This window comes from Tupaia chinensis, unplaced genomic scaffold (genome assembly GCF_000334495.1).
Source record: "Tupaia chinensis unplaced genomic scaffold, TupChi_1.0 Scaffold139218_1, whole genome shotgun sequence".
Classification (NCBI taxonomy): Eukaryota; Metazoa; Chordata; class Mammalia; order Scandentia; family Tupaiidae; genus Tupaia; species Tupaia belangeri.
Window position 1 is genome coordinate 367,314 of NW_006199107.1, and position 26,042 is coordinate 393,355.

The following is a 26,042-nucleotide window of genomic DNA, read 5'->3' on the forward strand; positions in this document are numbered from 1 at the left end:
TTTATGTATTAACTGAAAAAAGTAGATGCCCTTTAAAATCTTAAGAAGGACCAGCAGATGGCGTAATGATTACGTCCCTGGACACCCACATAGTTGACTGTAGTTTGATCCTGGACCAGCGGCTTAAAACTCACACTGGGCATATGAGTGTGCATGCCCAAAATCCCGAGGAGAAGGGATTGGAGTGGCTATACAGCCTAGGGGGTGATTTCTCCCTTTCTGTCTCTCTGACGAGCACACATGCCCTAAAGCAAAAAAATCTCTTCCTCAAAACATACCCTAACAACACATACACACAAAAAAATCCCAACTTCTAAAGATTAGGAAACAAGTCAGAAGGAGCCAAATCAGGACCGTAAGGTATAAGCTTTCCCACACTCTTGCCAAAATGCCCTTATTTGATGAGAAATGGTGAGGAATACTGCTGTGGTGGAGAAATTCTCCAGTGAAGCCTTCTTGAGTGTTTTTCTGCTAAAGCTTCAACTAACTTTCTTAAAACACTCTAAGAATAAGTAAGATGTTTTCATTGTTGGCCTCCCAGCAAGTCAATAAGCAAAATGCCTTGGGTATTACAAAAAAAACTGTTGCCATAACTTTTGTCCTTGACTGGTTCACTTTTTCTGTGACTAGACCACTTCCAGCTTGTGGTAGCCATTATTTTGATTTGTACTTTGTATTCAGGATTGTATCAGTAAAGCATGTGTCTCGCTACAGTTCTTTAAAGAAAAGCTCTGCGCTTGTCTGGGTATAATGGTTTTGGCATTCATATAGCAGAATGTGTTACACTTGAACTTTAAAAAAAAAAAATATTTATTTTATTTTATTTATTCATTCATTTATTTTTAATTTGACCAGAGAGAGACAGAGGGTGAGAGTGAGAGAGAGGAAGTGAGAAAGCAAGCCACCAGATTCAGGACTTGAACCCTGGTCAGTCATGTGGGAGTGTCCAGCGCCTTAACCACCACGCCACCTGCTGGTCCCACACTTGAATTTTTCAGATAGAAAACTAACTGGGATGGGGACCAGCAGTTGGCCTAATGACTGTAATGGCTGTATCGCTAGAACTCCCATTTAGTTGACCACAGTTTGAGTCCCAGACCCGGTGGCTTAAAACTCATGCCAGGTGTGTGAGAACCCAAGATCCTGAAAGGAGAATGGAGGTGAAGAGATTGCGGCGTGGTCATCCCCCTGGGGGAAGGGTGATTTCTCACTTTCTGTCTCTGTCTTTCTGGCAAGCTCACGCACCCTATAGTAGAAACCTCTCCAAAAAGAAAAAAGAAAACCAACTGGGATACCTATGGTATTAGCTATTGTTTTTGCTGTTAATTGCTGGTCCTCCCAAATTAGGTCAGGAACAAGATTAATCTTTTCTTCATAAATTGATGTGGATATTCTGCCAACTGCAGGTTATCACATTAAACATCTCATTTCTTTCTTTTTTTAAAATTTTTGCTTGGGGCTGGCAGGAGGCATAGTGTTTAAAGGCGCTGGATTCCCACATGGCTGACCATGGTTCAAGTCCCGGACCTGGCAGCTTGCTTTCTCGCTTTCCCTCTCTCTCTTGTCCCTGGCCAAATTAAAAAAATAACTAAATGGAATTAAATAAAAAATTTGCTATAGGACATGTGTGCTTGCCAAAAACAGCAAAAAACGATCCCCAGTGTGAATGCAACATTACAATCCTTTCTCCACTTTCCTCTTGGTGTTTTGGGTACACAGGCACACGCATTTGGTCTGTTTTTCAAGACACGGAGTCTAGGATCCAAACCTTGTAACTGGCCAGGTGGGATCCAACTGCCTTATCATCCATATCATCTGCTGGCCCTTGTTCTTCCTTTTTTTCAGTTTAAGTTGCCAGAACAATCTTTAAAAATATGTGGATGCACATAAATATGATACAATATTTTACTGTTTTACTGTTTTTTTTTTTTCTTTCATGAGTGACAGATAGGAAGAAAAAGTATCCTCAACAGAGTCTTGTTACACTATGATCCCTTTCCCCTGCAGTTCGTCAGGATCTTGGCCACATACACACTCACTTGGTATGTTTTCAGGCCAACCTGGAGATACTGAGGTGGGCAACATGGCTTCCAGCACTGCAATTCAATTTGCTTGTGACTGTCAAGAGGTTGAGCCCAGATTTTTAAAAAGGTGCATACATGTTAGTGTTCTTGTTGTATTTTCTTCCGGTTGCTAACCATAGGAGCAAATATAACCTCGCAAGTACAGATGCTCCTCGACTTCCAATAAACACATCACGAATTGAAAATATTGTAAAGTCAAAAACCAATTTAGTACACCCAAATGACCAAACATTAGCCTCATCTACCTTAAAACACATGCAGGGGACCAGCAGGTGGCGTGGTGGTTAAAGTGGTAGACACTCCCACATGGCTGACCATGGTTTGAGTCTCGGACCTGGTTTCTCATTCTTTCTCTCTCTCTGCCTCTCTCTGGTCAAATGAAAATAAATGAATGGGTGAATAAAATTAAATAATTATATATATATATATATATTAAAGAAAAAAAACCAAAAAACACATGCAGACCATTCACATTAGCCAACACTTGGGAAAATCATCTAACCCAAAGCCCATTTTATAATACAGTGATGAATATCTTTTACTTTATTGAATACTATACTGAGAGAGAAACAAAATGGCATGCTGATGCCCAAAATTAGCAGGAGCTTGGAGAAAAAAATTGAACATTGGAAATATGGCTTCCACTTGCTTTTGCACCATCATAAATAATTAATTTGAACAATTAAGTTAGGGACCATCTCTCCTTGACAAAACTGTAAAAAACTCCTGCATAAATTCATGTTTTCTTTAACTAGGTTATGTCATATTCACGTAACTTCTTCTTCATTAAAGCAGGGTTTTGTTTGTTTGTTTGTTTTTAATTTGCCAGAGGGCATGTGTGCTTAATGGAGAGACAGAGTGTGAGAGAGAAAGCACTCTCCTGCAATTACTTCTCTTTCACTTTTCCCTCCTGCTGGGATTTTAGGCACATTCACACATGTATCCAGCATGTTTCTCAAGTCTCAGTGGGACTGGCACCATGTAGTTGGCTATGTGGTAACCAGCTGCCTTAACCACCAACCTTGCCACTAACCTGTCCCACATACCTTGGGTTTTTATCTCTTCATAATAAATTTATTTCTAGACAGAGAAAGACAGACAGACAGCATACACTCAAATACAGATAAGCACCCTTGACAAGGTCTTACCACACTCAGTCCCCTCACTTTCAACCAAGTCTTCCAGCCAGACAGGATCACGGACAGTATACCTAGAATGTTCAGGCTGACCCAGGATGTGAACCCCTACTCTGCCACCTGACTTTCACCATTGCAGAGTGGTGCCCTACTACCTGCACCATGGCAGAAGGGCTATACCGTAGCTTTATATTTAGGCTTTAGTAGATGATATTTAGCCCAAAACCTTTTTCTGATGAAACCTAATTCCCCACTGTCCACTACTCACATTTAAAAAAATCCATAGTAGATACTGTTACCATGTCTAATACAGGAACATTTAAAATAAAGGAATAAGGTGTGTTTAAGACTGTCTTTACACTGTCTACTCCTTAACTACAGTGCCACAAAATGGGTGTAGTAATTTATTTTACATATAACACAGCCTATATTTAGAGTACAGATTTAAAAATTACACCATTACATTTTTGAAGTCTTAGCCTATTTTAAGCCAGTGACTAAAACTTTTATATTCTGGGCCAGCTGGTAGTATGGGGGCTAAGACATTTGGATGGTACACGGCCAACTGTGCATCTTGATTCCCAGATCTGGTGCCTTGAAAAAAACATGCCGAGTGCATGTACATGTATACCTCAAATCCTGGAAGTGTGGAGAAGGAACTGTGGCATGACTATCTTCCACAAGAGGTGCTTTATCACTTTCCCTCCCTCTGTTTCTCTCTCCAACAACTGTGTGTGCCCTCTGGCAAATTTAAAAGAAAAAATTATATTCTGAAGTTTAATCATAAATAATAAAGAGTAACCTTAAGTGAAGATTCTAAGTGAAAGAACTTGAGGTATTTAAAATTTTAGAGATTATTTTTAGAAATTACCAGCCTTTAAGTATCTTTAGAAATTTGGAAAACAAAATATGCAGGTGTTTGACTTAAGACAAGGAGAAGGGACCAGCAGTTGGCGTAATGGCTATGTCGCCGGACTCTCACTTAGTTGACTGTAGTTCAAGTCCCGGACCTGGTGGCTTAAGCTCACGCTGGGCGCATGTGTGTGTGTGCCCAAGATCCCGAGAGGAGAATGGGATTGCGGCGTAGCCATCCCCTCTGGGGGGTGATTTCTCGCTTTCTCTGTCTCTCAGTCTTTCTGGTGAGTGCACACACTCTATAGCAAAAAAAAAGACAGGGGGGAAAGTACACAGACTAGACTGAATCTAAAAACAAGTTTCCACCAGGGAGAGCTGAACAAACCTAAACAGAGGAAACCATATTGAATCTTCAGGGAATAGGAAGCTTAATCTTCCCCTCACCTAATTAAAAGTACACATCTTGGTTTTAAAAAATTTGTATCACCACAGAATGACTCAGGAAATAAAAATAGCCTATAAAAACATTTTAAGAAAAGTCATACATAGTTACTCAATATTTTTTCTGTATATGTGTGTGTGTGTGTGTGTGCACGTGTTAAACAGAATTGGGGTATTATAATAAATATTGTTTGGTAACTGAGAAATTAATCAAGTTTGATTCTTCCTAGACTGTCAGAATATGTTAGGAATAATTTCAAAGTGACATTAAATGTAATGTCAGCAAAATATAGCTTCAAATACAGCTTAACTCTCATTAACATGATATGTCTGATTGAAACAGAATACTTCTGTACTTCTGATCACTTAACTCCAAATTATTTTAAGATATGAATATTCTAAGTATATCACAGCAATAGCATCAACTTGTAAATATAATTTAGCAAAAAATGCATAATATTAAAGGTATAAGCATAAAGGATATGAGACATGGCCAAAAAAAAAAGAGAGTATCACTTGATAGTAAGTAACCATAAAACTTTTATACATTAAACAGCTATTTTTTTAAAAGATATTTTTGTTATAGGGTACATGCACTCACTAGAAAGACAGAAAACAAGAAATCACACACACACACCGCCCCCGGGGGGGCGTAATGGCTATGTCGCCGGACTCTCACTTAGTTGACTGTAGTTCAAGTCCCGGACCTGGTGGCTTAAGCTCACGCTGGGCGCATGTGTGTGTGTGCCCAAGATCCCGAGAGGAGAATGGGATTGCGGCGTAGCCATCCCCTCTGGGGGGTGATTTCTCGCTTTCTCTGTCTCTCAGTCTTTCTGGTGAGTGCACACACTCTATAGCAAAAAAAAAGACAGGGGGGAAAGTACACAGACTAGACTGAATCTAAAAACAAGTTTCCACCAGGGAGAGCTGAACAAACCTAAACAGAGGAAACCATATTGAATCTTCAGGGAATAGGAAGCTTAATCTTCCCCTCACCTAATTTTAAGTACACATCTTGGTTTTAAAAAATTTGTATCACCACAGAATGACTCAGGAAATAAAAATAGCCTATAAAAACATTTTAAGAAAAGTCATACATAGTTACTCAATATTTTTTCTGTATATGTGTGTGTGTGTGTGTGTGCACGTGTTAAACAGAATTGGGGTATTATAATAAATATTGTTTGGTAACTGAGAAATTAATCAAGTTTGATTCTTCCTAGACTGTCAGAATATGTTAGGAATAATTTCAAAGTGACATTAAATGTAATGTCAGCAAAATATAGCTTCAAATACAGCTTAACTCTCATTAACATGATATGTCTGATTGAAACAGAATACTTCTGTACTTCTGATCACTTAACTCCAAATTATTTTAAGATATGAATATTCTAAGTATATCACAGCAATAGCATCAACTTGTAAATATAATTTAGCAAAAAATGCATAATATTAAAGGTATAAGCATAAAGGATATGAGACATGGCCAAAAAAAAAAGAGAGTATCACTTGATAGTAAGTAACCATAAAACTTTTATACATTAAACAGCTATTTTTTTAAAAGATATTTTTGTTATAGGGTACATGCACTCACTAGAAAGACAGAAAACAAGAAATCACACACACACACCGCCCCCGGGGGTGGGGGATGGCCACGCTGCAATTCCTTCTCCTCCATTCTCCTCTTGGAATCTTGGGCATGTATACACACGCCCAAGTGTGAGTTTTAAGATGCAGGGCCAGGACTCAATGTGCAGTCCACTACATAGGAGTCCAGCAACGTAACCATTACGCCATCTGCTGGTCCCTAAACAGCTTCTCAGTTAAGAGAAAGTCCAGACTCTACTAGAAAACTAATACAGTTTCTAAGAATTCTGTAGAGGGGCCACCAGGTGGGGCAGTTGGCTAAGGCACTGCACTCCCACATGGCCAACTACAGTTTGAGTTCGGGACCTGGTGGCTTTCTTTCTCACTATCACTCTTCCTCTCAGGTAAAAGTGAATAATAAATGAAATTAAATAATAATAAAGAAAGAATTTTGTGGATGTATGGGTCAACTCTGTAGCCTAGTAGTTAAAGGAGCAGGATTCCACAAGGCCAACTACTATTTGAATCTTGGACCCTACAACCTGAAAACCACAGTGGGCATGTGTGTGTGTGTGTGCCCCAAATCCCAACAGGATGGAGAAATAAAGGAAAGGAATTAAGGTGTGACTGTGCCCCATTTGTGGATGCTTTCTCCCTCTACCTCTCTGTCTGCAGCGGGTACACATCCTCTGGTAAATACTAAAAAACAAACAAACAAACAAAAAAACAAAACTGTGAATCTAAAATTTTCTTGTGAACATAATGGAGATGCTTATTCAAAGCGTAAACCATTCTATTTCAATACATTTTTGGACACCTACATGCTTAAGAATCTGTCATGTAGCACACACGTAATACAGAATGGAGGCGACCCTGGGAAAGGTTTTGAAGAATGATTAGGAATTTGTGCTGTGGGAGGGAAGAGATACAGTCTGAGAGGGCAAAATGTGAACTAAATTCTAGCAATATATTCCCAAAATAATTTGATAAGGCTAAAACATAAAGTATACTTATGGGCTTATCTGAAAGATGGAACCTATTTTACAAGGGCCTCTCACATGGCGATATACTTGGTTATCTCATCTACACTTAAGTGATGTCATTCTATGTCATAGTTTTAGGGCTTTAATAACTGTCTACTGTCAAATTTCTGTCTCTAGGCTCAAATCCCAAACTTGTAGATCCAAAGCATCTTTAGTAGATAATGCAAAGTAAACATATTGAAAACTGATTTTCTGATATTGCTCTTAAAACCTGCTCCACTTGGAGCTTTCCCTATCTCAGTTGATGGCCTTCTTCATCTCTGGCTACAGATTACTCTCTTACCTTCTTTAAGTATTATTCATTTGGCATGTCAAGGAAACGGAAAATGTCAGATTTCTTTTCTTGTAAGTATCTCTTTTTGCTGGCAATAACTCATCTTAAAAATTTACTTTATTTGGGGTCAGGAGAGGGTGTGGTAGTTAAGGCACTAGACTCTCACATGGTCAACCACAGTTTGAGTACCAGACCTGGTGGCTTGCTTTCTCACTTTCCCTCTCTCACTCTCTCTGGTGAGTGCAAATGACCTATAGTAAACTAAAAAAAGAAAGAAACTAGAATAATTCTTAAGGAACTACTTTATCAATACAGAACTTTCTTCTAATCAATAATCCATAGGTACCTTATAACTTCCTTGTGTGCGTGTTTTTTTTTTTTTTCCTTTTTCTTTTTGGAGAGGTTTTTGCTATAGGGCACATATGCTTGCCAGAAAGACAGAGTGAGACAGAAAGGGAGAAATCACCCCCCCAGGGGGGATGGCCACGCTGCAATCCCTTCTCTTCCAGTCTCCTCTCAGGATCTTGGACATGCATGTGTGTACGCACCCAGTGTGAGTTTAAGCCACTGGGTCCAGGACTCGAACTGTGGTTGACTACATGGGAGTCCAGTGACATAGCCATTACACCAACTGCTGGTCCCATCTTATGTCTTTTTAAGAAAATTTTTTTAAACTTTATTTTAATTTGAGCAGAGAAAGACAGAGAGGGAGGGAAAGTGAGAAAGCAAGTCTTGAGGTCCAGGACTCAAACTATAATAAGCCATGTGGGAGTCTAGCATCCTTAACACCACACCATCTGCCAACCCCAACTTTCCCGTGTCCTTATATTTAAAATGTGTCTTTGTGAACAGCACATACTTTTGTCTCATTCATTTTTTTAAAAAAATAGATTAATTTTATCTATTACGATTATTATTCTTAATTTGTTACATGGCATATACACATATCAGAGAGAAAGAGAATGGGAAAGTGAAAAAGCAAGTCATTAGGTCTGGGACTTGAACTGTGGGCAGTCATGTGGGAGTCCAGAGCCCTAAACACCTCGGCTACCTGATGGCCCTGAGTGTATTCCTTTGATCTGATAATTGAAGTTATCTATTCCACTCATTTAATGTTTATAGACTTAGTCTACTCAAGTTCAAGGGCTTGCAATTTTCTATATGTAACAACTATTAGTTCTTTATTTTCCAGTCCTTTGGAGTGATCGATTTTCTTTCTTGGTTTAAAAAAACAAAAAACCCACTTAAATGTGTTTAACTATACAATCGTCACTATTATCAAAATATGTAACAGAACAGTTCTAGCACCTCAAAAGCCTCCCACAGGACCGTTTGTAGTTCAACTCTACCACTCTCTGGCAATCATGTCTCTTTTCTGTTCCTTATAGTTTTATCCTTTCAAAAAAGTGAAATAAATGGAAACAAAATTCATAGCAACATGTTTGGCTTCTTTCATTCGGAATGCCTTTAAGACACAGTAATGTTGTGCACATCAAGAGTTTATTCCTTGATTTTGCTAAGCAGTATTGCATTGTATAAACACAACATGGCTCATCCTCTTTTGAAGGGCATTTGGGTTATATAGAGTTTTGGAAAATGCTGAATAGAGTTGCTAAAAACTTTCATGTACCTTTTATTGTGTGTGAACATAGGTTTTTATTTATCTTAGTAAATACCCAGAAGTGGGAATGCTGGATCATTAGGTAAATGTATAAGAGTATCAGTCATTTTTGCATCCTCACCGGCAAATGGCACAAATTAAAAAATTTATGTTATTCTACACATAACATCTTACATGCTTTAATTTGCATGTCCAAACGACACATGACATTGAGCATGTGCTTTTTTGCCATCTATGTATTGCCTTTGACAAAATATCTGTTCAAATCTTTTACATATCTAAAACAGCTGGGTTTTTTTGTAAGTTTTGATTGCATTACGAATACATCTTTTTTAAAAAATAAAATTGCTAGAGGGTGTGTGTGTGCCCGTGAAAGTGAGCATACACCCCTCAGTGGAACATGATCATGCCACAATCCTTTTTCTTCCACCTCACCAGGATTTCAAGCACATAGGTTGAGTAGTTTTTCAAGCCACAGGGACTGGAATTGAAAAGGGGCTGGTCATGTGGGATCCCTATGCATAGCACTTAAACTCTGAGCTTTGGGGTCACTCCATAGCTATGTATGCTCTAAAAATTTTTCAGTCTGTGGCTCTTATTTTCCTAAGTGAATTTTTCAGAGAGCAGAAGTTTTACATTTTTATGATTTTTTTTGTGGATTGTGCTTTTCACTGTCCTATCTAAAATATCTTTGCCTAACCCAAGGTCACAAATATTTGTATGTTTTCTCCTATAGTTTTATGTTTGGGTCTATGAGATACCTTACAGTCCCCTCTTTTTCTTCTCTTAAGCAACCTCAAGGCACAATTCATGTGCCATTAAAATTCACTTGTTTCAAATGTACAATTCAATTAAATTTTCTTGGACTATTTACAAAGTTGTGTAACCATCTTCTCAATTCAGTTTTAGCTTATTCTCATTATTTCCAAAAAAATCCTTAGATCACCTGTAATCAACCTTTTCCAACTCCTAACCAGTTACTAAATCTACTTTCTCTTCCTACAAATTTGTCTTTTCTGGACATTTCATATAATAAAACAACACAATAAATGTGGCCTTTAAACTACACTTCTTTCATACAGCCTGTTTTTGAAGTCCACCCACCATGCAATATTGTGTTGGCAGTTTTTCTTACTGCTGCATAGAATTCCATTCTGATATGACTGTATGACATTTTGTTTTCCCACTCACCACTGCATGGACAGTTTGAATTATATTTACTTCTCAGCCATTATAAATAAATAATGCTGCTATGAATATGCCTATAATTTTGTGTGTGGACATATATCTTAGTTTTCTTTTTGCCCTGGAAGCTACCTAGAAGTGTGATTGCTGGGTTTTATTCCAAGTATGTTTTTAAACTTTTTTAAAAAGAATTATTTAACTTTAATTTTATTATTTTAAATTTGCTATAGGACATGTGTGCTCACCAGAAAGGGGGAAAGTGAGAAAGCAAGCCATCAGGTCTGGGACTCAAACCGTGGTCAGCCGTGTGGGAGTTCAGTGCCTTAACCACCAAGCCACCTTCTGGCCCCGTGTGTTTTAACTTTTTAAGAAAATGTATGTGGTAGAAATAATGGCCCCAGAAGGATGTTCATTCCTAATTCCAGCAACCTTGAGTATGTTCACATGAAAAAATGGATTTTGCAAATGTGATTAAGAACTTCAAATGGGAACAGTCAGTAGCATGGTGGTTAAAGCTAGATAAACTATTTATAAAAGAGATAAAATAATTCTTTATAAAAGAAATTATATTGAGAATAAAGTAATTCTTTAAAAATAATTACATTGGGACCAACAGATGGCATAATGGTTATGTTGCTGGACGCCCACACAGTTGACTGTCGTTCGACTCCCAGACCCAGATGCTTGCAACTCAGGCTGGGTGTGTGTGCGTGTGCGCACTCAAAATCCTGAGAGGAGAATGGAGAAGGGATTGCAGTGTGGCCATTCCCCCAGGGGTGGGGGGTGATTTCTCCCTTTCTGTCTCTCCAGCGAGCACAAGTGCCCTATGGCACAAATGTCTCTCAAAAATATTTAAATTTTATTTATTATTGCTTTTTTCATTTGACCATAGAGGCAAAAAGAAGCCGTGTGGGAGTTCAGTGCCTTAACCACCAAGCCACCTTCTGGCCCCGTGTGTTTTAACTTTTTAAGAAAATGTATGTGGTAGAAATAATGGCCCCAGAAGGATGTTCATTCCTAATTCCAGCAACCTTGAGTATGTTCACATGAAAAAATGGATTTTGCAAATGTGATTAAGAACTTCAAATGGGAACAGTCAGTAGCATGGTGGTTAAAGCTAGATAAACTATTTATAAAAGAGATAAAATAATTCTTTATAAAAGAAATTATATTGAGAATAAAGTAATTCTTTAAAAATAATTACATTGGGACCAACAGATGGCATAATGGTTATGTTGCTGGACGCCCACACAGTTGACTGTCGTTCGACTCCCAGACCCAGATGCTTGCAACTCAGGCTGGGTGTGTGTGCGTGTGCGCACTCAAAATCCTGAGAGGAGAATGGAGAAGGGATTGCAGTGTGGCCATTCCCCCAGGGGTGGGGGGTGATTTCTCCCTTTCTGTCTCTCCAGCGAGCACAAGTGCCCTATGGCACAAATGTCTCTCAAAAATATTTAAATTTTATTTATTATTGCTTTTTTCATTTGACCATAGAGGCAAAAAGAGAAAGAGAAAGTGAGAAGGCAAGCCTCTGTGTCCAGGATCAAACTGCGGTCAGTCAAGTGGGAGTCAAGTTCCTAAACTACCACGCCACTTGCTGGCCTCAGCAATGTAATTCTAATCTATCTACATCTTCATTTGGTCCTTTCTGTGTATTTTTCTCTGTGTTTCCTTACCCACTTCTCATAAAGATTTGAATTTAGGGACTCAATCTAGTGTTACTTCATATCTCATATATCTGCAAAGATACTATTTTTAAATAAGACCACTTCTTGCAGTTACTGGCAGATATGATTTTTTGAGAGAAACTAATCAATATACCTGCCAATATCTTGAGTTTATTTATTTTTAAAGAATTATTTTAATTTTATTTACTAGTTTTTAAAAATTTGACCAGAGAGGGACAGAGTGAGAGAGAGAAATTGAGAAAGAAAGTCACCAAGACTAGAACCGTGGTCAGCCATGTGGGAGTCCAGTGCCCCTAGCCACCACAACACCCACTGGCCCCAACATCTCGAGTTTATTAGCCCAGTGAAACCCACTTCTGACTTTGGACCTCAAGAACTATAATAAATTTGGGACCAGCAGTTGGCATTGTGGCTATGTTGCTGGACTCCCACTGTGGTTTGAGTCCTGGCCCTGGTAGCTTAAACTCACGGCAGGGGCATGTGCATGTGTGCCCAAGATCCCAAGAGGGTAAGGGAATGTGGTATGGCCATGCCCCCTGGGAGGCGGGAGGTGTGATTTCTCGCTTTCTGTCTCTCTTTCTGGTGAGTGCATGCGTGCTACAGCAAAAACCTCTCAAAAAAGAGGAACTATAATAAATTTATACTGTTTTAAGACATCGAGTTTGCAGTAATTAAGACCAAAATAATAAAATATCACTATACCAATGAATTGTCTTCCAAAGTGATGCATAATTTATTTACATTCCTACCAGTAACATAGTAGGGTTCTAGTTTCTCCAAAACTAGTTTGCCAATACTTTTTAGTGCTCTCTTTTTTACGGTCATTCTAACAATGTGATGTGGTATCTCGTTGGAAATGTATTTCTCTAATAATAGTGAGCCATGCATGTATCTTTTTTTGGTGAAATATCTACTTAAATCTTTTGCTCCTGGTGACCTAGCAATGAACATAGAATTTTTACAGTAACTTAGCTCATAAGAAAATAACTCTCTTTTGAAAAATTGAGCTGCTGTCTTATTACTGAGTCCTAAGAGATCTCTATTCAGAATGTAAGACCCTTATTAGATATGATTTTGTAATGACCCTCTCAATTGTAGCTTGTCTTTTAATTTTCTTATGAATGTACCATACTAATAGAAGATGTTAATAAAACAGGACACTGAGATTCTCTGTCCCCTCTTTGCAATTTTTCTGTAAATTTTAAACTACTCTTAAATAATTTTTAAAAATAATTATTTAGCTTTATTTATCATTATTATTATTATTTTAATCTGACCAGAGAGAGAAAGGAAAGTGAGAAAGCGAGCCACCAGGTCCTGGACTCGGACTGTAGTCGATTACGTGGGAGTCCAGTGCCCCAATCACCATGCCACCTGCCAGCCCCAGTACGTATAGTTTTTAAAAAATAAGAATTCAGTGACACAGCTTCATGGCTCCTGCAAACTAGCCATTTTGGGGAAACAGAAATGAAGATTTTCCACTGATAATTCAGCCTCCAGCACACAAAACTCGCATGGTAGGAAGACCCCTTTCAGGCCTCCTGTCTCTGTACCCGTTTTTGCCTCTCTCTACCTCTGTCTCTGTCTTCTCTCTTTTTAAAAATTTTTGCTTTTTTAGAATTTCACGTGGTGCGCAAGCACGCCGCGTGGTTTTCTAATTTTTGGGTTCTACTGAAATTTTTTTAAATATTAATTTTTTTATTTTTATTGAAAAGTTTTTCTCTTCATTTTTTTCTTCTCTTTTTCTGTTTCTACTTTGTTTTGGGCTGTTATTGCTGTTGTTTCTCTCTTTCTGTTTCCTTTTCTGCACGCTCCTTGATGCTCAGATTGAACTTCCAAGTTTGGGAAGAAACCAACCATTAACCAGATGGCTAGAAATCACTGCAGGACCACAAGAAATATGGGAAAACAGGAAAATACCTCTCCTCCAAGGGAGACAATGCATAGACTAAGTTTTAGAATAGCAAAATCAGATAGTAACCATTCAAATTTTTTTTTTTTTTTTTTTGGAGAGGTTTTCGCTATAGGGCGCGTGCGCTCGCCAGACAGAGACATAGAGACAGAAAGCAAGAAATCACCCCCCAGGGGGGATGGTCACGCCGCAATCCCTTCTCCTCCATTCTCCTCTCGGGATCTTGGGCACGCACGCACACGCGCCCGGCGTGAGATTTAAGCCACCGGGTCCGAGACGCGAACCGCAGTCGACTATGTGGGAGTCCAGCAACATAGCCATTACGCTAACTGCTGGTTCCCCACCATTCAAATGTTTTTAGCTATTAAAGGTAATGCCAATCACGTTCATAATTGTAAAAATAAACTTAGTGGCAATATTATGAAAGGCCACAAGATGGGGATATGACTCCACAAAAGCAAGCCTTTCCCTGTATGAAACAGGCCTTTTCCAGTTACATTACAAAAAGTGAAAGTGAAGTACACAAAATGGTTAAAGCCTGTTTGTATTTCTTTGAGTACTAACTGTACCATGACACAAATGTTTAATAGTGTGGCAATTTCTCATACAGAGTATCTAATCTAGAAGGGAATTTAGAAACTCTTGGGTCTTTTTTCCCTTCATTTTATAGATAAGTGAGGCCTTGAGACAAATGTATCTGTAATTTCGAAGTCACTGTTAAAGCCAGAATCAGGCCTATACCACAGATTCCCACTGCAGTGCAAGATCAGCCATAAGCCCTCAAAGGAGTCATCTTTACTTTTCAAGTGATTTTTAAAATATTTACTTATTTCTTCCGTAAGTGAGAGACAGAGAAAGACCAAGAGCCAGGCATTTTCTATAGAGTCTACATCTTAGTGTCCCCCAGCTTCAGTCAGTCCCAGATCATAGGCACATGCATATGCACAATGTTTAGACAGGTCCCCAGACATGAACCTTGAGCTCTCCTAGTGGGTCAGTCTGGGAGAGTGCTGCATTGCCATTGTAGCACTATCCAGCCCCACAGTTTATGAAAAAGACAGATCTAGCTAGATACACTAATCTGATGTATACTAATAAAGGTATACATTTGCATAAAACGATAAGTATCTTTTCACTAATATCAAAGTATATCCAGGGTGCTATAATTAAAAAAAATTTTTTTGAGAGGCTTTCACTATAGGGCACGTGCGCTCACCAGACAGAGACAGAAAGCAAGAAATCACCCCCCAGGGAGGATGACCATGCCGCAATCCCTTCTCCTCTGTTCTCCTCTTGGGATCTTGGGCGGGCACACACACACACACACACACACACACACACACACACGTGTCCGGCGTGAGTTTTAAGCCACCCGGTCTGGGACGCGAACCGTGGTTGACTACATGAGAATCCAGCGACAGAGCCATTACGCTAACTGCTGGTCCCTATAATTAAAATTTTTTTCTTTTTTTTTTTTCTTTTCTTTTCTTTTTTTTGGGAGAGGTTTTCACTATAGGGCGCGTGAGCTCGCTAGACAGACAGAGAGAGACATAGTGACAGAAAGCGAGAAAGCACCCCCCAGAGGGGATGGTCACGCTGCAATCCCTTCTCCTCCATTCTCCTCTCGAGATCTTGGGCACGCACGCACGCACACACGCCTGGCGTGAGTTTTAAGCCACCGGGTCCAGGACGCAAACCGCGGTTGACTACGTGGGATTCCAGCGACACAGCCATTATGCTAACTGCTAGTCCCCTATAATTAAAATTTTTTAAGGGGTTAAAAGATAAAGTAATTTTTCTAGCTAGCAGCCACCTGGTTTAAACTCCTGTCATCAAGTAAAATTATATTAGACTGATCCCTCTAGAGAATAAATTTCTTTAACCTAAAAGTAGGCCCACTCAGAATTTAACAAAGCACAGCTTAAATACTAACTGCAACTGTTACCCTGCTGAGATTTCCAACTCATGAAACATTAGTTTCAGCTCTTCCATGGCACAATATCTCTGCACTGCTATAAGCATTTATTTTTACCCCTGACGTCTTCTACTAAACCGTAAGAGTAAACTTACTCTTCTGCTAAACTTAGGGAGTAGGACCTCAAATATTTCAAGAAATTAAATTACTTGCAGTAAAACCAAGAATATTTAGGCCTTTAATGTAACTAATGGGCTCTCTCATCTCAACTAGATTTTAATCAAGGCTTCTCAATGTCATTATTTTACCAGCATTTTGGGTTGAACGATTCTTCAGTGTGGGAGCCTTTCCTGTTAACTACTGGATGTTTAGCAGGATTCCAAACCTCTATGTAACAGGTACCAGACACTCCCTCCTCGCCACCCCCAGGGACTGTGACAACCAAAAATGGGAAAGGGTAGAGAGGCACAGTGGATGTATGCCCGTTTGAGAATCAGTGTTCTAGACTGACTCTTTTTTTTTTTTTTTTGAGAGGTTTTTGCTATAGGGCGTGTGCGCTCGCTAGACAGAGAGAGAGACAGACAGAGAGACAGAAAGAGGAAATCACCCCCCCGGGGGGGGGGGGTGGCCACACCACAATCCCTTTTCCTCCGTTCTCCTCCCGGGATCTTGGGTACGCACGCACATGCGCCCGTTAAGCCACCGGGTCCAGGACTCAAACCGCGGTCGACTACGTGGGAGTCCAGCGACATAGCCATTACGCTAACTGCTGGTCCCTAGACTGACTCTTAAAAAAGGCAAAGGGATGTGCCGCTTTCCAAATTATGAATGCAATTATCAGAGGTATAAAAATCTCAGCAATTATTTGGTTACAAATGCTAGATACACATCTACTCAAGGCTAAAATCTAAAAAAAGAATCAAATTATTTTGGAAAAAATTTCTTATTGTTATCTACATGTTTAACTAGGAAAACTCCTTCCCAACTACGGCTTTCTTTTTACTACTACCTCAGTGTTGATTTTATTTCCAAGACTGAATCCAAGCATGTATTTTCAGCTGTTTACTTGCGATTTCCACGAGAATCTCAAACTGAACACAAGCAAAACCAATCTTATCATTTTTGTTTTTTAAGAAGAATTATTTTATTTTACTTTATTTATTTATCTTAATTTGACCGAAGAGGGACAGAGAGTGAACGAGTGAAAGTGAGAAAGAAAGCCGCCAGGTCTGGGGCTCAAACTGCAGTTGGCCATGTGGGAGTCCAGTGCTCTGAAAAACCACACTACCTGCCAGCCCCCAATCTTATCATTTTTTACATGAAATCTGAATATCTACCTCTGTTCTTGTATTTCATGAATAGCTACACTGTTTCTCTAATACAGAAATTTAGTTCTTATATCCTTTCTCTTAGTACTACAGTTCAGGAATCATTTCAGACCAAATTCTAATAGCTAATAATAAAATGGAATATGCCTAGAGACAAGGAGATAACTCCATCATAATGCAATCAGAGTACTCTTTCCAAAAACCAAATCTGAACACTTAATCTTCTTAAAAATCTCTCAATAGCTGCACATAATCCACCAGATGAAATTCAAATACCTTATGACTCCATAAATATAAGGCCCTTTATCACCTCGCTACAGTCTCCACTATTTTTTGGTCATACAAAACTACTCAAAAATGCCAAGAACCTAACAAGCTCTTTCTTTCTTGGCTTATTTCTGTACCTGTTTTCTCATTAGTAGATTATAGACACTACATTATCCTCACAAAAGATATTGTGAAGATTAAATAAAAAATCCCTTGCTTGTCCTAGTAGGCACATTACATGGGGGACAGAAAGGAAGAGCAGGAAAGCACAACTGCAAATTGAAGAAAGCTGTTTAAAATGGAACAATGTGGAGCCAGCAGGTGGCATGGTGGTGAAGGCACTGGATTCCTACATGGTCAATTGAGGTTGGAGTCCTGGACTTTGTGGCTTAAAAAAAATCATGCTGGGTACAGTGTGTGGGTACACCAAAATCCCTGGAGAAGGGACTGAGATGTGGCCAACCCCCAAGGGGTGATTTCTCACTTTCTCTGTCTCTAGTGGGCATTTGCACCCTATAGCAAAAGTCTCCCTTTAAAAAAGAAAAAAAGAAACTTATTACTAAGCACGCGGTTACACAAAGACCCTAGTGCTATCGTTTGTGGCATACTGAATCAAAAAGCTTGGTTGCTTTTGATTCAATGCTTTTTGCATTATAAGTTTTCTTTATTAATATTAAGAATAAACTGTATAAAGTAGAAGGGAAAAATCCAAACATACTTAATTTTCTGGGAGCAAAAAGTTTAAAAATGCTCCCAAGTACAAAATATTTTCCTTATTACCTTTAACAAACTCCAACTATAAAAAAGCTTATTTCAAATTATCTGAGTCCTAAACTGGCATCATTCTGACAAAATTTACAAATCTAGTAGTAGTGTGTGGGACCATGAGAGAAAGACAAGGGTGCGGGTGTACAATACCCCTGCAATGGGGAAGTCACTCCACAATCCGTTCTCTCCCATTTCGCAATCCTGTCAGAATTTTAGGCATATAACCACATGTGCCCACTTGACCTCATTTTGTAAATATTATCTCTGTTTAATTAAAAAAAGAAATATTTACTTAATTTTATTTATTATTTTTAAAAAATTTGCTACAGGGCCTGTGTATACACTACAGAGAGACAAAGAGAAAGAGAGAGAGAAAATGAGAATGCAAGCTGTCAGGTCTGGGACTCAACCACAGTCCGTCAGGTCCAGCACCTTAACCATACCACCTGCTGGCCCGGATTATTCTGTAATTTGAAGTTAAGGCAAACAACATCCCAATTAAAAACTGAGTAAGTTATACAAACAGGTAAGTCACAAAGATATATAAATGACCAGTAAAAATGGAAAATGCTCAATTTAACCAAGTGAACAAATTTTTTTTAAAATGTCATTTAGCATTTAACTAGCAAAGTAAAACTGGACTTACATGCAAATATGTACTCAAGACCACTTGTGAGGAAACTGTTACTCCTCTCATTTAACAAATGTGCAATGTACACAACATATCCAGACCAATATTTATCATGCCCATAGCTGAAATGGCACTCACAATATGTCCCACCATTCTCTTAAGATTTTTGCAAGTCTCTACTCTTACGCCATCGGAGGGAGGAAAGGGGCATCCTCATACACTGCTGACAATACATTTCTACTATCTTTTTGGAAGTTGATGGGGAACAACTATCATGGCTTTAAAAATGCCAGTACCTTTTGATCCAAAAAAATTCACTTCTAGGAAAGTATCCAAAAGAGAAGATTAAGAATCTGTGTCAAATAGTTTTATGAAGAAGCATTCACTACAGCAATGTAGGGGACTGACGGAAGTCTCTGGATGGACTCAAGGTTTTTCCTTAGCAGCTTTAGCAATGGCAGAGGCAGCAAATAGGGTTACAGTAGTTTAGGAAAGGCAAAAACTGCACACTTTGATTCATTCCTTCCCCCACTTTCCGAAGACAAGGTGAGTGGGTTACATTTAAAATAAAACCCAGGAGTGGCCAGAGAATCCTTTACCACAGAAAGTAGTAACAGTCATCTTTTGGTCCACAAGTTGAAACACTTAGAAATATCTACCATGGGGGCCAACAGGTGGTGTTGCGTTTAAGGGGCTGGACTCCTACATAGCTGACTGGGGTTCAAGTCCTGGACCCGGTGGGGGTTTCAAGCCCAAGGTGCTTGACACAAACCGAGAAGGTGTGCTTGCATGCCCCAAATTCTGAAAGAATGAAGGGATTGTGGTGTGGCCATGGTGGGCAGGAGGAGATAGTGGTTCATAGCTTTCTGTCTCTGTCTCTCCAGAGTGTGCACATGCCCTATATCAAAAATCTCTTGGAAGAAGAGAAAAAAAGAAGTATCTACCATGTGGGAAATAGGTTCTAAGGGAAGAGATTACGTTTACATGTTGGGTTATTAAGATTTTAGCACAGAAACATAATTCAAGTCACATACATAATTTGAAATTTTGTAGTATATACACTAACAGAGCAAAAAGAAACAACTTCAACATGTAATCAAAACTCATTAATATTTTACCTTTTACCCTTAAACTTTTTTAGGCCAAGACTTTAAAATTAAAATTTTAATTAAAACTGAAAATTTAGTTCCTCAGTCACACAAGGCACAATTCAACTGCTCAACAGTAGCCAATAGCTAATGTACCGGACAGGATGTTTTACCAATAACTTAGGCACTGATAAGTGTATAAATAGGACATTAAGGAAGGGGAAAGATAAAACAGGGTTGGGTGATAGCACAGTTACAAAATGTTACCGCTATTAAACTGTAACTCATCCAATGATCACTTTCATGATGGGAATTGTTTCTATTGGTGACTCGCATGTTAAGAGTTGTTGTAGACTTTGTTAACAATGACAAAAAAAAAAAAGATGGACAATCATTTGAACAATTGGGCATATCTCTTCAGATGTCTCAAAACTTAAAGTTATGATTAATACCTGAAGAGAAAACTAGGAGTTGAAAACTTTTCCACAGGGTGAAATGAAGGATGTGGCAAAGTAAAATTTAATATAGATACTGGTTTGATATGCCAAAAGCAGTGGCTTTGAAAACTAATGCTTTGTAGATGTTTTTCCCTTCAAGATAGAGTGCAAGGCTTGTACGTGTGTGTGAATGAGAACGAGAGAGATAAAAGATAGATAGGGGTCTGGTCATGCTGTCATTCTTTTCCTTCAGCTCATGAAATCTTGGTGTTATGTTTTATAAGGCTTTGGAAGAGAATTTGGTTGACAATACAGATAGTGTGCTAGAAACTGAAAATATAATTTGACCATAAGCTGCAATGACAGGAGTATGTAATTCAGACCAATGATAGTAGTAAACCGACTGGTCTACTCTACTGATCATACCTACAACAAACACTCACCCAACAGCAGTCAGAATGCTCAGAATTATGGTAAGCTGGGATGTGATATGATGGATGAATGCCTAGCCTACTGGACAATCTTTAAAACTCTTTTCCAACTCAGAATTTTTGTTTGTTTGTTTACCTATTTAATTGTCAGAGGGCACAAGCATTCACCAAGAGAGACAGAACATCCCCAGTGGGGTACAATCACAATGCAATCCCTTCCATCCTGTCAGGATTCGGGGCACATGCCAAGTTTTTTCAAGTCCCAGGGACTGGGATTCGAACTGTGGTTGGGCCATATTGGGTCCAGTTCCATTAACCACTAAGAATAGGGCTGGCCCCAGAAGTTCTTGATTATTCTTGCTTCAGAGCTTTACTAGAGTGGTCACTATTTTGGGGAAGAAAAAAAAATCACACCCCTGATGGCAGCATGCCATGAGTCACCAATGCACACACCTATTAGGTTGTCAGGAAAGACATTACGGATTTTTCTGGTTTTCAATGCAAAAATACATCATAACTTGGGCCCAGCTGATGACATAATAGTTACGTCACTGGGCTCCCACATGGCTGACCGTGGTTCGAGTCCCAGACCTGGTCACTTAAAACTCACGCTGGCGGGAAACAGCAGTTAGTGTAATGGCTATGTCGCTGAACTCCCATGTAGCCGACCGCAGACCAAGTCCCAGACCTGGTGGCTTAAACTCACGCCAGGCGTGTGTGCGTGCGTGCCCAAGATCCTGAGAGGAGAATAGAGAAGGGATTGCGGCATGGCCATCCCCCCAGGGGGTGATTTCTCACTTTATCTCTCTGTCTCTTCCTTTCTGGTGAGCGCATGCACCTTATAGCAAATACCTTCCCCTCCGCCCCCCCCCCAAAAAAAAACTCACGCCAGGTGCGTGTGTGTGCTTACCCAAAATTCCATGAGGAGAATGGAAGAAAAGGGATTGCAGCATGGCCATCCCCCAAGTGAATGATTTCTCCCTTTCTGTCTCTCTCTATTTCCGTGAGCACAGATGCCCTATAGCAAAACTCTCTAAAAAACAAAAAAAAACTTCACAACTTTCCTGATGACCCAATATATAGGTAGCAGATACACTTTTTTATTATTACTGTTTCTAGAGGTTTTTGCCTTCGGGTACGTTTGCGAACTGGAGAGAGACAGGGACAGAGACAGTGAGAGGGAAAGTGACAAATTACCCCCTAGAGGGGATGGCGAGGCTGACATCCCTTCTCCTCCACTCTCCTCCCAAGATCTTGGGCACACAAACCCTTGTGCATGGCATGAGTTCCAAGCCGTGGAGTCCTGGACTCAAACCCCAGTTGGCAATGTGGCAGTCCAGCGACATAACTGCTATGTCATCTGCTAGCCCCAGGAGCAGATATACTACCTTAATTAAATGATTCTGTTTACAGATAGATGCTGATCCTTTTATGCTTTGTGAAATAATCGTATCTGGTCATTACATACTGAAATCAGTTTTATAATTTGCTTTTCTTTAATTTCTCTTTACTACTAGTTAGGATGTTACTTAAATAGCAATATAATTTTTTTTTAAAGTTTTTTGCCATATGGTGCGTGCACTCACTGGAGAGAGACAAAGAGACAGTAAGAGGGAAAGTGAGAATTCACCTGCCACGGGGCATGATCAAGTGCAATCACTTCTCCTGGGATTTTGGGTATACACACACACACACACACACACACACACACACTTACTTCTGGCATGATTTTTAAGCTGACAGGGTGTGGACTGGAACTGTGGTTGGCCATGTGGGAGACTAGTGCCTTAATCACACCATCACCTGCTGGCCCCACACAGTAATATAATCTTTAATAAAAAGTTTACTAAAATATAAGCTTCATTGGGGAATCACAAATCTTGTTTACAGCTCAATGATTCTTTTTGAGAGTTTTTTTCTTTTTTGCTATAGGGCATGTGTATTCACTGGGAAGTGGGAAGAGGGAGAAGGAAGAGGGAGAGAGGGACAGAGAGACAGAAAGCAAAAAATCACCCCCAGGGGATGGCCACGCTGCAGTCCCTTCTCCTCCATTCTCCTCTTGGGATCTTGGGCATACACGCACACATCTGCCTGGCCTGAGTTTCAAGTCACCAGGTCTGGGATTCAAACCGTGGCCAGTCATATGGGAATCCAGTGACATAACCATTATGCCTCCGCTGTCTCCAGCTCAATGATTTTTTAACAGATACTATACATCTACCTATATCATTAATATTTACAACACACAGATAAGGAATATTTTAACACCTCGGAAGATTCCCTTGTGCCCATTTTCAGTCAACATGCTGTCAGAGGTAATCATTATTCTAAGTTCTTTAAAAGAGTTTCGTTTCTGACCACAGAATTTTACACACACCCATATACATATAAAAAGATTTTTGTCATAGGGCGAGTGTGCTTGAGAGAAATGAGCACACCAATCTCCTCTGGAGATTTTGGACATGCTCACACCTGTGGTCTGGCATGTTTTTCAAGCCACTGGGTCCAGGACTTGACTGTGCTGTTTGTCATCTGGGATCCAGCACATTAACCATCATGCCACCTTTGGGTTCATAATTTTATATTTTGATTTTTTTTTTTTAGTAACTTGGTCAAGTAGCTCCTTTTAATATCTCAGTTAATAAACCATGTTGTTCTATTTTTATTTTATTGCTATCTACTTTTCCATCTTTAGTGACATGAATTCACCCCTTGATAAAGACATTTTTTTAGGGCTAATTTTCATCTTTACTACAATTGAAAGGTAAATGGGTTTAATTTCACTATCTATTGCATTAACTATCAATACATTGTCACCTGGGTTATGGCCGTCTATGGTTTATCTTCTTCCTGGAATACTAACTTCCCTTGAGAGGACCAGCAGATAAAAATAATCAGTTTATGATTCACAAATTCAAATTCAAGTTAAAATGTTTTTGGTGCCCACAAACAAGCAAACTCTCAGTTTAGAGTAACATCTTCTAATGTATCTCAAACTTCCAGATGTGCATTATTATAAACACATAAAATAGTTAATAACTGGAAACCTATCATGGAACAAAGGCAAATACATGCCAGTATAATGGAATGTCCTACTACTACTATAATAATAAAAATATTAATAGTAGAAATATGAAGAAAAACCAGATAAAACAATAAGTTAAAAGTTTCAAGGGGCCAGCAGGTGGCGTGGTGGTTAAAGGCTCCCTATATGGTCAGTCATGGTTTGAGTCCCAGGTGGCTTGCTTTCTCATTCTCCCTCTCTCTCTCTCTGATCAAATTACAAACAAACAATAATGAAATAAGTATTTTTTTAAAGTTTCAAAATAATAGGGAAAATAGGCAATAAGGTAAATGCTTAAAGATAAAGTTGGGAGTTCTGCAGTATGTGATTTTAGCTCTGTTTGATTTCCACAGGTCTTTCCAAATCAATAGTCAGGACTATAACACTAACTGCATTGTGCATGGTGATACTAGTTTTGGAAGTCAAGGACCTTAACATTTTATATATACTGTTTTCATTTGGTCAATGCCTTAAAGAGACTTACAAGTTGAAATGATAGAAACTATACTCCACATCTCAGGCATATTTGTCGGCATAAGGTACAGTAACTCAGTTTCCTCTAAATTTGTGCAATTACTCATTTCTAGGGATTTGCCTCCATTGAGTTACACATAAGTATTCATTTTAAATAAAAATGTAATTGCTTCATGAGTATATTAACTGAAGATTATGAGTAACATCACGATTTCGCCCCAGTTCTGTTGCTGAGTTAGGTATGAGAAAGAAAACTGCATCCTATGGAAATAGCCAGATGCAGGATTTTTTAAATCTAAACAGCCAGACTAATTTCCTGGAGTTCTCATTTATAAATCCACTGCAGTTTCAACACTGGGAACTCTTCAGCATCATTTTTATTACTTTAGCAGAACATGACAAATATGTATTGAATGGTTGGCAGTAAGAACACAAAAATGAGTAAGAAACAGCACCCATACTCAAGAACGCAGTCTACCAGAAAAACAAAACTCACATGTTACAAACCCAAAGCCAAATTAGACTTTCTTGGAAACTGTTCTGTGACCTCAAACTTAAAATTACTAACAGAGATAATTTCTAGACCCTTGGTTTGAAGCAGTATGGATTACTTTGGAAATGAGACTTTTATTTCATCCTGTTGGATAGTCAGAAAGATTTCACTAACTTAAAATCTAGGTACAATTATTCACCAGACTGAGGATGATAGGAAAAAAACACCTAGGCCCCTTAGAAAATTTTTAACATTTCTAATCTTTTTTTTTTCTTCTCAAGGAAGGATTGTAAAGGCATGCTCCACAACGTCTAATTTAGGCAACACTTTCAAACAACGTTATGTAAATAATATTTTAACAGCGTACAACTTAATGGTAAACCATGTTATCCAAATAGAAATAGTGAAACCAAAATGAATTCGAATTTTGTCTAAGAGGGAAACTGCAAAGACCAAACATGAACGTGGCCCGGAGCAAGCAGCGCAGTTACCCAGGACCCGGCTCACTGCACTCAGGGGCAATAGCAAACTACTGAAGCAACAGCTCCCCCTACTGACCCGCATTACTTCCTTAAACATTTTGGCACCCCAAGTGCACAGTGCTCGCGCTCTCCCCCCTCCTCCACTCTCTCTGACCCAACCCAAATCTAGTTGAGTCACTAGCTCTTAATACTCATCCCCATGCTCTTTATTCCAATTTCTTCTCCCTCCAGAAGGTTCTGCACAGCTCCGAAGTAGGAATAACGCTGAAAGGTGTCAAAGACGGCAGGGCCGGCGTTGAGCCTGGATCTGGAGAAGAGGACGACCGGACCACTCCACTCCAGAGTGGCGGGCTGGGGGAGGCTCGGTCGTCCGCTCTCGGGTAGGAGGGACCGGGCGCCTCTCAACAGCTTTCCTCTGTCGCCCCAATGAGCCGCTAGTCTCCACTCAACCCACGCTCGTCCTTTGGGCCAAAATTCGGGGTTCCCCGGATCTTGCCTCCGCTGACCCTTCAGCCCGCCAACAGCTCGAGCCTCGCCTCCGCCCCCTCCGGGTGCTGACTGAAGGGAGAAGCCTGAAAATCTCCCTCCTCCCGGTCTTCACTCTGAGTCCTTCCCCTCCTTCCCAGCTCTCTCCCGCTACACCGGCCCGGGCCCCTGCAACCCGCGGAGCGGGCCCTGCCCAGCTGCCCGTTCTCACCCTTTCATCTTCCCCGCCTGCTGAGGCCGTCGTTACCACCGATATCACCGCCGTCGTCGTCGCCGGCCTGAGCTTTCAGCGCCCTCAGGTCGGGCCACTCACCCCCACGACCCGGCCTCATCGACCAAGGCCGGGAGCTGA

General features: G+C 39.7%; 1 protein-coding gene across 2 annotated transcripts in view; it reads right to left on the minus strand.

Moving 5' to 3' along the window:
- NAA50 (N-alpha-acetyltransferase 50, NatE catalytic subunit) overlaps positions 1-26,036 on the minus strand; it is a 34,057-nt gene extending 8,021 nt beyond the window's left edge. For both annotated transcript variants that reach the window (XM_006161819.2, XM_027765650.1), the window contains exon 1: positions 25,902-26,036. In XM_006161819.2, coding sequence (XP_006161881.1) covers positions 25,902-25,909 — 8 coding nt within the window. In that variant the 5' untranslated portion in view covers positions 25,910-26,036. The remainder of the gene's footprint in view (positions 1-25,901) is intronic.
- Between the last annotated feature and the right edge of the window lie 6 nt (positions 26,037-26,042).